General features: G+C 34.0%; 1 protein-coding gene across 9 annotated transcripts; it reads right to left on the reverse strand.

Annotated features, from left to right (window-relative positions):
* Positions 1-1,261: 1,261 nt before the first annotated feature.
* LOC137836819 (CRM-domain containing factor CFM2, chloroplastic) lies at positions 1,262-11,770 on the reverse strand. 9 transcript variants are annotated; one of them, XM_068645576.1, is made up of 14 exons: positions 11,120-11,768; positions 8,473-9,001; positions 8,269-8,399; positions 5,781-6,074; positions 5,539-5,695; positions 5,117-5,415; positions 4,486-4,545; positions 3,921-4,235; positions 3,543-3,771; positions 2,517-2,647; positions 2,202-2,392; positions 1,721-1,904; positions 1,596-1,634; positions 1,262-1,481 (listed from the first exon to the last, which is right to left on the reverse strand). In XM_068645576.1, the coding sequence occupies exons 1-11, from the start codon at positions 11,669-11,671 to the stop codon at positions 2,207-2,209; spliced, it is 2,883 nt and encodes a 960-aa protein (XP_068501677.1). In that variant the 5' UTR covers positions 11,672-11,768; the 3' UTR covers positions 1,262-1,481; positions 1,596-1,634; positions 1,721-1,904; positions 2,202-2,206. The 9 variants fall into 9 exon arrangements, with proteins under 9 accessions (XP_068501677.1, XP_068501672.1, XP_068501670.1 ...); XM_068645571.1 differs by having other exon boundaries at positions 1,729-1,904; positions 3,921-4,403; XM_068645569.1 differs by having other exon boundaries at positions 3,921-4,403.
* Positions 11,771-13,180: the final 1,410 nt, after the last annotated feature.

A 13,180-nucleotide genomic window follows, 5' to 3' on the forward strand; every position in this document is an offset into this window, starting at 1 on the left:
TGAAAATTCAAAGTCCAAAATCATCATGGTTTTGAGGGACAACATTAATAATAAATTGTTTCAGTATGAATGACAATATTGTTTACCACAAATCAAAGTTGTATATCTATCAATTTATAATATATAGTTTTTCACATTCAATTCTTTAGTAGTCTTCAAATGTATAATTGTTAACACTTTGAAAATAGTTTTGAATTATTCAAAGAATTCTCCTTAACAAATTACATTGTTAAATGCTAATATTATGCAATGTATTACTTTACCATTTTCACTTATTCTTTTAATAAATTATATTTATGCTCTAAGGATAACTAAAGTGTTATTTAACCAGGACAATTTTCTCAGTAATAATATTATAAGAGAATAAAGTTGTATAAATTATTAAAGTAATGTATATTTATCTCAATCTCTTTCATCAGATTTTTTCTGATACTTTTTTTTTTCAGGACCTAAAAATATCATGATGGTTTAAAAACCATTCCACTGACACTCTGGAATACTATATACACTTTATTGATTAATTGAAAATTAGTACACAGTATTATTCTATAAAAAATATTGTTAAAAATTTTTAAAAAGAAAAAAATATGTAATCCAAAAATATCGACATAATTTACTCTAAATAAATATTTGTTAAATAATTAATCTAAGATTAATCCCCCTATTACATGTCTCACTTGTCCAAACCATTACCTTGCTTACAAACAATCATAATATTATTTACTATATTTTTTCTAAGTTCAATTATGAGTGGCAGACACTAATACATTATGTGTTGTACAAAATTATATTTCTTATTGATAACCAATTTATGATGCTGTTACAACGAGCAATGATAAAAAGGAATGATGATTTTATCACAATTTGTATAGTGGTATGCTAAGTTTTATCATGATATACACCCACATGCTTTTATTATTGTGAAAATAGTTATTAAATTACCATAATTAATTTTATTTAATGTGTCAAGAGCTGTAAAATAAGTTATACAAAGTAAATAATGATGACCGATTAACATTTACTTATTCAGAAGAAAACTTGCTTTTGTTTTCAAGTACACATACTTGTTCATAATATGAATGATTCATGTATCTATTGAGAGAAACTTTTCAAGTGACACGAGCTGTCAAAGAAGTGATTAAATTAGAAAATGATGTATCAACTAACATTTAATTTATATGACATGATAATCCTTATTTATATGATGAATTAGAATCCTTAATTAGTTGCTAGATAAATGTCTGAAAATGAAGTTACAGAATTAGAGAATGACGTATCAATTAACATTTAATTACATAAGAAAATGATGTATGAATTAACATTCAATTCCAGTTTGATGCATTCACTTAGCAGTCTGTATTTGCACTTTCTGAAAGAGCATAACAATAGAAATGATACCTTTTAGGAGACTTTTGAAAAGGAGAAATAGTTGAGTCCAACACTTTAACTCCAGAAATGAGTACTGAATCCAATCCTAAATCCTGAAAAAGACATTCCGAAATATCTATTTCAGAATGAAGAATGAAAAAGGTGTTATTCAAGATTTTTAGAGTGTAAAAAGAAAGTGCCTCCTTATTGTTATTGAGGAATCTTACCATCTTGAATTTGTATTCATCCCAACAATAGGCCTCATACTTTGGGACCTCACCACAGAAAACACATTGTTTAGAATATTTTAATGTGTTAAGACGCAAAATTTTATGACTATCTGATAACGTACATTCTTACAAATGCAAAACTTGTGTCACGTCCAATCATCTACCACAGACAGCACCTGCTTTGCCAAGTAACCTACCACATTGCTAACATTCAACACTCTGCCCACATCAACTATCCAACGTCACTTGCCACATCGCCATAATTCACTTTGATGGTTGATCACGGACTTCTACATTTACCTATTCCTGGTTGAATTGATCAGGGAGCCATTACATGAGTTTAAACAGACAGAAGTTTAGGCAATTAAGCTCTTCCTTTTGTTAATTTCCTATTTTTTTTTCAATTCTTGTTGGTGTTCTCCATCCCAGTACAAATATACACTCAAATATTTCTGATACCCTAAAATTTTCAATATTAATAATACAGCAATTTCCAATTTTTTTTGCCTTAGTAGCTCTATCTCTATAAATCCTAGTGTTGTGTTGATGAGAAAATTGGCAATGTTTGTAAAAACTTTGATCAGTAATGAGCAGCAGTGTTACGTTTGTTACTGCAATCCACATTCAATTCTGATTGCTTCCAAGAGCTCAGGAGAGACACTGGGCTTTGCCTCTCCCTTTTTATCCAATTTCTTAACATTTATAGCAGTGCTAGGTTTCTCTCCTTCCCCCCAGCCCCTGTACAGTATGACTTTGTGAAGCTCCTGAGAAACCAGAACGGCACCTGTTTCTTGCTGCAAGAATAGTAGAGAAAACAAATTTCAGGTATTTAGAGAGTGATATTAGCCTAAGACATGAAATAAAAATTCAACAAGGAAGAGATGAGAAAAAGGGAAGGAATTTTTTCAGCATGTGCACCTCTAGCTTGGACACCACCTCCTGAATTGAGGTCCCATTTGCCCTTCCTTTGACATTAACTACGGCAAGAGGGTATTTCCGGAAGTGAGCATTGATTGCTTTCGCAATACCAGTTACACTATTGCTCTTTCCTGAAAAGAAGTTGAAGCCATAAAACAATAAAGAGATTAAGACATTCTTCCCAATTAGTATAATTTCAGGAAAATACCAAAGGAATAAGGCAAAGCATTAAACAGCAGCTTCAGCCTCCAGATCCACGTGGAAAGAAAGTACTTAATACATCATTTACAATGAATACCATTCAAGATGTTGATATTAATTGAATTGAAAATTTACATCAACTAGAACGAAGATATTATTAAAATTAAAGTACTCCTTTTAGCTTGTCCTCTCAGGCAAGAAGCTCCTCCAATTAGCTCTCTCTGGAAGTTTCTGTTTTTGTTTTTTGTTGATTAAAAATGTTAAAGCCACATTTATTTTCTATCGCTTCTTTAAAAATTGCGTTGTTCAAGAGGAAAGAAAAAAGTAGGATAGAAATCAAATGAATAAAAAGAAATAGGGGAAAAATAAAGTACAGATTAAAACAGTATGGTTGAAGAGAAATAGAAAAGGTGTTAAAAGAATGAGAATAAGTGAGAAGTAGTTCAATAAGTCTGGTAGGTTTTTAAAATTATTTCTCTTCTACCAAACAACAACGTATATTAATTATATGCTCTCCATCCTCACCACCAAACACAAGGAGAGGGGAAGCCCCCAAAAAACAAGGCCAAGCGCTATTTAAGGACCAAAACCTAGAATGCTAGTTAGCAGCTATCTTTGCTGAAACAAACTATAGTTTCTGTGATTAATAACCCCCCAGGGAAGAAAAAGAAAAGAGAAAGTGGCAAGCCACACAAGATAGAGCTACAAAACAAACAAATCTTAGTAAGACTGCATAGCATAAACTTAGATAGACTTGGAAAGTGTGGAGACAACCTAGAACAAACAACAACATTGGCAAAAGGAAAATAAAGCCAAAAACAATACCTACAGAAAGGACAGACCGCTTTTTCATTGTTAATGCCTGTTTTCTCAGAAGAAGTCTCTCTCTGTTGGAAAGACATACAGATCCAGAAGGTAACTCGTTTGAACTCATATCTCTCACCAGAGTTGATAGGTCAGCATGACTCTTCGATGACATGATTGATGATTCCATTACTTCGCTAATTGAGACGCTATGCTCAGTATCAACCAAAGAATCACTAACTCCATCGAACTGAAGTCCAAGATAATTTTACCAAATCAATATTTAGACAAGAAGCAAGAACGAGAATGTCAAAGGGAGCCATGACACAAACAGATTATAAGCCAGGAGAGGATTGAGGTCAGCAGTTCGTTTCTCATCAGTGAAAGTCATTTGCTTACCTCTCTATCTTTAGGAATCAAACCAGGCCAGGATTCTGGTTCATCTTGATGAGCTCCACGACCATCAATCTGCTCAACAGGATGATCCTGTATTGCTTGCTGATTGTCAACAAAAGCTCCTTCAGGAGAATTCCAATTCGCTGAACTTTCTGGTTCACCTGGATGGGCTTCACCACTATCTATCGGCTCAACTGTCTGTCCCTGCATTGCTTCCGGATTATCAACAGAAGTTTCTTTGTTAGGATTCCAATTTATGAAATTGTCAGCTTCACTTTGATGAGCTCCACCATCATCAACCAGCTCAACAGACTGCTCCTGTATTGAGTTGTCAACAGAAGGTTCGTAAGGAGACTTCGAATTAATAGAATTTCCTGGTTCAGCTTGATGAGCTCCACAACTATCAATCAGCTCAATTGGCTGCTCCTTTATTGCTTGTTGATTGTCAACAGGAGTCTGCTTACTGTTTACCTCCATATCTTGAGCCTAATAAGGTGAATGACCTATATCCCTTAATTGAAATCAAAATGTATTGCAGGAACAAATAAAGAAAACAAGGGGCACTCACCATTTGAAGTTTCAATCTGTTTATGTTACTACCTAGCTTCAAAACGTGGAGCTTCAACGACTGCAAAAAGTGAGGAGAAAGGAATAAGTTCGTGATATTTATGCCATATAAGATTGGCGATCAACTCTCTTTTCAAATGATGGGGTAAATGAATGACAAGGATGAAGACTCATGCCACATGTAGTGTTCAGTTGTCCAGCACCAATAGTATGTTTTAGTATGTTCAGATGAGCCCTTCTTTAAAATTTGAAGCATTGAAAAAAGATCAAATGATATGTTTTAAGCTAGAGTCCGGTGCTTGTAATAAAGTATCATGTCTACAACATTGAAAAACCGGCTGAAATATTAAAAAGTAAAAAATAAGTACTTTTCAAATTTTACATCAAAACATAAAATAACTTTTTTTTTCCAAAAGAAAATTACTCAAAATAATTTACATATAAAAGATCCGTTTTATTAAAGGTAATGCAAAACCAATCTATAAACTATTATTAATAATCATTGTACATGCGATATACAGGTAAATAAATTTCTCCTACCTGCTCTTCCATTTCTCTTTTTCACAAAAAAATGTAAAAAAATCAGCTGACAGAACTCCTCTGCAAATACAAGTTAATGATGACAACTTTACCTCGTGGCGCTGTGCTTCCTTAGAGCGCTTCAATGCTTCTCTTTTATTTAAAAGTGTTCGAGGCCTCAAACTTGCAGGTCGACTATAATTCTTTCCACGATACACAATGATTGCATGGCCTTTGCCCACTTTTTCTACTGAAATCAATATTCCGCCACTTTCTGCCTCTAAGGTCTTCGCTATCTGTTGGACATCTTCTAGGCTTAATGTCTGTTTATTACATATTATCTTCACAAGTTCCCGATACTTCCAATGAAGATGCATATTTTGCACCGTTCCATCAAAAACCCCCCTTCTACCTAAGAAAGAAGAGAGGATTTATCAGGAAAAGAAGTTGTAGAGGCCTCAGCCAGTCATTTCAGTCCAAATTCAGAACAATCAAATATATAATTACGAATTTCAAACATCATCTTCAAAATCACCTAGTAGTAGGAAGGGACCCATCTTCAAGCCAATCCTCCGCAACATGTATTTCTCTTCTTCAGTAATACCCTCTCTATTGATTTCTTCTTCTTGGGGTTTCTCTGCATTTTCCATCTCTGCCAGAAGTTTTTCAGCCTTTGTTCTTTCCTCTAGTGCCTGAAAGTGAAAGCAACTATACCATCTGTAACTCCAAAAAAGAAATTGAAAAGCAACAAATTGGTGTTTGTTAATGAAATCATACCATTGACAATTTTATGCTGGTGCTTTTAATAGCTTTCTCAGCCTCAGTCAATATTCCTGGTTTAGTATCTTTCTGGAAGTTCATACCCTTTACTACAGAATCACACTCTCTGGTTCCATCATTCAGATCTCGAGCATCTGTAACTGACCGACTATTTCCAGTCTTCAGTTTATTCATTCCAATACTCCTCCGTTGTTCAATTGCTGATGACACTGCAGCTGGCAAGAAGTCTTTTCCTCTATAGAAAACAATGAATTCTTTATCCCGAGCAAGGAGAGTACCTCCAGTCAGATACTGCAGAGAAATATATCCTTTTATTGAACTGAAATTTTGATATAAAAGTATTATATTTATATTTTTTGCTCATAAACAAAATTGGTTTTATTTAAGTTCTTTAAAGCAACTATCACAAGCAAGTATTTACAAAAAAAAATATGTTATGTTCCATGTTGCCACAAAACTTTAACTAGCTGCCTTAACAGTCGGTCAAATCAGTAATACAATCAATATAAAACTGATAGTGGATCTTTGAATTCTTCTATTCACGGGACAAATGTTGAGAAAACAAGATAAAACAAAATGCCAACTACATGAGTTTTAAACACACGATTTCAGGGCTGCCATTCCTGTTGTCAAGACAGGTCAAAATTGACAAGAATTTTATGATTAGATTCAATTTACTTATTTTAATTACACCCAATTAAAGAAACATCATAAGATAAATTTTATGATTGGATTCAATTTACTTATTTTTAATTACACCAAATTAAAGAAACATCACAAGATTTAATGAACTTATCACGAGAACATCATTTGGCAACTTGCAATTAATAGAGAATTTCCATTTCCAGTTAATGGGTCAACACGATATCTTGACCTCCTCAATCTACTACCATTGTCTAAATAAGCATTGACTGGATGATCAGTGATTAGTCAATATTCAACACCACAATATGAAATTCCTAATATACATAAATTCCCCAAAATCAGCAGAAGCCAGTTGTTTGCAATATGATGGAATCCAATATCATCAAGATGAAGGCTAATTCTCCCTGCACCAGATCAATTGTGACCCAACATTTATTTTAAAACCCTAAACTGCCCTTTTCACCTTTTCCGGATTTCCACATCCGGAATGAGAAAAAAAGCTTCCGGATCTTAGCGTCCGGAAGACATTTTTGTGTGCAAATAAGACAGCGGATGGTTATATTTGGAAGACACATCTTAGTTCCGGATTTGCATATACGAAACTCTCTTATTTGTGTTACGGATATGGATATCTAAAAGATTAAGGGCAAAATAGATATTTCTTATGCAGCAGGTGTTGGATGCAAATCACAATTGATCTGGTGCAGGGAGAATTAACCCAAGATGAATTGCTGGACAACCACTAGAGGCCCAACCCAATATTATGAAGAGAAGGAGAGGGGCACATGGCAGCAATGAGAAGGGGCATTATGCTATACAAGAGGTTATTACTGTGGTAAACAATCATTATAAGAAGTAGCATGGAAATGAATGGGCGTAGAGAGGAAGTTATAAAGGAATTCAACTATCTGGCTTACAAAGTCATAACTCTGGGAGTTAGGAGGAGAGGGGCACATGACAGCAATGAGAAGGGGCATTATGCTATACAAGAGGTTGTTACTGTGGTAAACATTCATTATAAGAAGTAGCATGGAAATGAATGGGCGTAGAGAGGAAGTTATAAAGGAATTCAGCTATCTGGCTTACAAAGTCATAACTCTGGGAGTTAGGAGGCGTTACTTTCTTTGTTTATATGTTCATTTTCTGGTTAGTGTCGGTTTTGTTGAGTGTGAAATTGATTGGGTTGTTGCTGGTCTTCTTTGAGTGGTATTGCGTGCAGCTTACTTCAAAATACCTGAATTTTAATCATTAATTACATTCTTACGGATTGTACTACAAGACATCTCTTGATCTTTTGATTATTCCATTACATTTTGACCCACATTCATAAATCAGAGCACTCTAAATATAGTATGCCAGATGTTTTCCACCAAAATATGACTAATAATCTCAACAAAGCAAAAACGACACAAGGAAAAGAGAAAGTGAATAAACAACTTTTTTTAAAATAAATTGTCTAATTGTCATTTCGAACTTGCAAGCTGAAGTAACCAGAATTATGAATTTCTTTTTCAGGCAGTACGAAATTTTACTTACAGGATGATTGGAAACATCCGATACAATTTGATATAATGCAAACAAATCTAGCATCCACTTGTCATAAATGTTCAAGCATGAGAAGTAGAATGAAAATAAAAATGACAGCAAATATGTAAATTTAATTACTATCCAGGGTGAAATATACTTGCTAATCATCTCAAATAATTTACAATATGATATCAATGAATGATAGTGGTTGACAGCAATACATACACCAGGTTATACACTTCCATTTACCATAATATTTAAATCATAAGTGCCAAATTTCATAAATTTAAAAACTATAAGAAAAAAAACTGACCTTTATCTCTTCAGCCATTACCTCGCCATCAGTATTCTCCACACCTCTCTTTATAGCAATCTTGACAATCTCACATCTTTCCCAAAGCTTAATAATTGCAACAGCCAATCCTTGCAGTTTCCTGTTTCTACCTGGGAAACCAAAGACCATGAAAAACAATTACAACTAATTTTGGTCATATAAGAAAAAGTAAGGCAAACTCACCTAATGCAAAATGACATGGTAAATGGTTGCCAAGCCTCCTCATTGTGGTCATTTCATCATCTGTCAGTTTTGGCTTCACACCATATGGAAGAAGGCGAAAAGGCTTCCGATATCCAGGAATAACAGCTGGCAGAAGATCAGCATCAACAGGCAGAGGGTCATATCCCCACCAATCAAAAAACCGTGGCCCAATCCCTGTTAACAAGTTGTCTGCATCTTTTGCAAGCTCTGCCTCACCTGGCAGTTGAAATCTTACTTTTTTGGGAGTCCCAATGCCTTGTATCAAAGCTGGTTTTGACGTTTTGGCATTTAAACTTTGCCCAGTGTATGTCACTGAATTCTTTTCTGACAAGTGGCTCTCTCTTTTATCCCGACTTTTATCATCCTCATCCATGTGTTGCAAAACATCACCACTGTGATCATCTCTCAAAACTTTATCAGATAGAAAGTAAGGATACTTATAATCAGGCCCTCTGTATAATATTATCTTACTTCCAGATCTCCAGACAACAAGGCCTCCAGTTTTTCTCTGACAGTGACAATCACATAATTACACATGGGGCACTGAAATCACGTTGGAGTAAATAAAAGGATAAAATGCAGATAGCCCCTTCAGTCATAGGTTTATTTTAGAAAACCTCCCGTGGTTGCAAACCATGGTAATGTTAGGTTTATTTTCTATTTCAATTTTAATTTCACACGTTTTCACTAATAAATACAAATGACACATATTCACTTTATCTCTTGATTTCAAGAATTTGCAAAGAAAACAGGATTAGGGGAAAAAACCAAAATTATGTTTTTGCCATTTTAGGAATACACTGAAAACACAGGACAACATGAAAATTCAATGGTATTCTCATAAAAACCATAGATAAAATCATATCAATTGATAATGGAAAATTAAACAAATCCAATCGTAGGAATTCATCTCTGAACTTAGCGAACCATGCAAAGTAATGTATATATAATTTCTTGCACAAAGGCAGAAAACTCACTTAGTAGAATTAAAGGGTGAGCTTTGAACCACACAGTAATTTCTGCATTTACTTATGGTTGAACGGAACTTCTTAGTATGCACAGGTACATGAATTGGGTAAAACACGACCACATCTTAAACTTTAAAGTTCTTATTGGTTTCTTTAGAAGTATTTGTTGATCACTTGGTTAGATTCCCTACCATCCTGATACAATACGACTATATCACAAATTTTGAAGTAGTCATGTATTAATTGTTAACTTTATACCAGAAAAAAAAAAGATAAATTATACACAGATGTGATTGCAAATAGCAAGAATTGGATTTCCAACTGTTAGGAAATTTGTAAAGCCGTTAGTCCAAGTGACTAGGCTGGTTAGTTGAGGGTTGTGGGGTGAGAGTCAGCTTGCTATATAAGGCAAGACTGACCTCTTTGTATCAGTTCAGACTTGTGAATTCAATCTCTTCTCTGTAATTCTTTCCCTCTCTCAGTATTCAATAATATTCGGTCACTGTGCTATTCACAGTTCCATTCTTCATCTAGTTCTTTGAATATCACATTCCTAGGACTAATAGAAAAAAGTAATACCTTAACACCAACCCCTTTTGGAACTAGCTATTGACCTGACATTATTAAAAAAAATTACCCTGTCAATGTCAACCAACAGAAATCACCAACGATAATAGATACGACTTTTAAATCAATAATTACAAGTTGTTAACAGACAAGTCATGCATGGGTTTTTTTTTCTCAACCAGCACACTTGCCAGTAAAAATTTCTTTTGTTTACAATAATAGCAAGGATTACTTTGCAAATGTCAGAATTTGGTGTTCTCTCTGAAGAATTTTCATTTGCGTCTGTGATAGTTGGAAAAAAAAATTCCCATGCATGATTGAATGTCAATCTAAGAAGGGAATTCTAATTGAAAGTTTTGTTTGGATAAACTTGTTAAGAAACACTTAATAAGAGATTGAATTAAGAAATTAAAGTGAATTAAGTGTCTCAAAATCAACTTATAAATTTAACTTTTATAGATCTCATCTAGTTTTTCCCGGACTGAAAAGCCAAGGTGCGTAAGTGTATGTTTGGTTTCTGGAATCTTGTGAAACACGTACATTTAGATAAAAACACGTTAAAATCCTAAAAAGATAGTAGAAGCAAGATTGAGATGCTTTTTACAAGGACGTGGGTGAATGGTTGATAACGTCCAACCAAACGTTCTATAATTTTATTTTAACATAAGAGAGAAAATCAATTCATCTTGGGTTTTTTCATCTTCTATGAGTACTTCTAGAGAAATTTATCCACACAACCAAAATTCATAACTACTATTTCCTTCACGAAGAAGTGATTACCCAGAAATTTACCAAAAGAAAAAGAAAATTCTAGCTACTATTTTGTTCTCCTGCACGTGTTTCCGAAAAAAATAATCCAAATATAGCCAAAATTCTAGCTACTATGATTCTTAATTCTGAGGACATTTCCGGGGCTTTCAACTCCAAACCTTGTGCTATTTCCATAGAGCACAAACAATAGGAAAAAATGCAAGCAAAAATACTCTCTAACACACTGTTTTGAACACACTGCAGGGTTACATTTTGAAATGAAAGCAACTTCGAAGAAATAGCAGAAACAATGGGGTTTCTGTTTTGCTTTGTTTACTTACCTCCAATAAGTCATGAGTCCTTTTCATGTTAAACCTAGAGAGATCATCGCACGCGATTCTCACAACCTCCGAATTCCTCCACCGTTCGTGAATCCCGTTCACGATCCCTTCCGTGATCCCCGCCTTCCCCACCCGCAGCTTCTGCCTCAGCCTCAACCCCACCGTCGTCAGCCGCTTTATCTCCGCATTCGACAGGCTCAGCTCCGCCAGCGTCGGCACCCGCTCCTCCCGCTTGTCCCAGCTCTGGTCGATCGTGTGCCCAACGTGCCGCTTCGGCAGGTGCTGCGGCAGCGGTACGAAGATCTCGCCGGCGCCAGAGGCTGGAGCGGGAACAGGAGCGGAGGACCGGTCGTCGATGCCAAGGCTGCGGAGCTTTTCGGCGATTCGCTGTATGGCGGAGTCGGGGAGGGTTTCCGCTTCAGTGTCGGAGCAGCGAATGAGGAATTTGAGTTTTGGTTTGGGGAATTGAAGAGGGAAAATGTGCAGTGATGAAGAAGAAAAGGAAGAAGAAGGAAAGGAGTGGAAGTGGAAGTGAGTTGCAGGAAGCAACATTTGAGAGAAGCAGTTAGTTACTCCATGCACACACACAGATAGACATGGATAACGATACTCTATATCGTGTTTCAATAAATATCAACTTTCCACCCAAACAAAGAAGAAGATATATCATGATTAATGTTTTTTTTATCTTGAAATTTGAAAGTTTTTTTTTAAAAAAAATTGTTGTTTTTTCCACGAATGTATTTTGTTATAATGTATGATCAGGAGAGTTGTCTATATAATTAAGCAGGTTATGGAGTTATTGAAATATTTAATAATAGGTTTTTCATGTGCTAAATAATGTAGGAAAGGTTTTAGCTACTACACATGCGTAAATATGACTAACTTTCTAACCCTTAATTGTTACAAGTGATTAGCTATTTATAAATATGGTTAACTTTGTTTTAGAAGTTGTTGAAAGTATCAATATGGCTGTATAAATTTTTAATATGATTAATTATTGTATGAAAAATACTTCATCTGTCTCTAGGTATGATATATCTTACTAATGGGAGGGATTTTTTTTACAATTTTGGAGGGGATTAAAGTACAAGGAAGAGAGGTTGAAAGAAAAAAAAATTAAGAAAGGAAATGTATCGAAAAAAACAAAAGAAAAGAGAGAAAACAGTGAGGTTGAAAAACAAGTAATATTTTTATGATAATCCCTTTTTTAATAATCCAAGTCTTCTCATTTTTTTTTACTTATATTCACGCTCGTCCCTTTTTTATTTTTATTTAATTTATTTTTAATACGGAATGTTAACATAATCTGTCATTTTGTGGCATTGATCATAACTAATATATTATAATTCTATTTTTTAATTCCTTTTAGTTACGATGTTAAATAATTATTTGGAGTTTAAATATTCCTTTTAGTTTAAAAAAGGAAGACATTTGTTAAACCAATTAGTTTTAAAAGTTTTAATTTTTAATTTTTATGTTTAACAAATAATAGGGTTCGTTCATTGTCTTTTTTAATTCTTATGTTTAACAGATAATAGTTAATATTATGAACTCTATTCTCAGCAATAAATGGTATTTTTTTAATATAATTAGAAAGTAGATCTCAATACGAAATTTTAAATAATAGTAAAAAATTAAATCAAATTGAATAAGATACTCTATGCGTCTAGAATTGTTTTTTCTGTTATCACCTAATATTTCCTTTACCTAATTAAATAAAATAATTATTTTTCTTTTATTTCCACTCAGTTATTCATTTTATTAGGAAAAATTGTAATTACTTTCCCTCACATTATACTAAATAGCATTCACCTCCTCTTTAATTTTAAACAAACATTCATCCCCCTTATTTTTACTAAAACAATATTCATATTTTATTTAACTTTGAAATAAACATTCACTTCACCCCTTTATGTTTATAAGACAGTTACTCTTTCATGTTCTTATTTTTTTAACATTTTTTTCTTCTATTGCACCAAATATGATTCAAGCATATTGAACATTATGACTCTGTTCCTGGGAGGGAGATGTGAGTTGAGTCCCAGAGGAAAAAACACG

The sequence above is a fragment of the Phaseolus vulgaris genome, chromosome 4 (assembly GCF_000499845.2).
Source record: "Phaseolus vulgaris cultivar G19833 chromosome 4, P. vulgaris v2.0, whole genome shotgun sequence".
Taxonomy (NCBI): domain Eukaryota; kingdom Viridiplantae; phylum Streptophyta; class Magnoliopsida; order Fabales; family Fabaceae; genus Phaseolus; species Phaseolus vulgaris.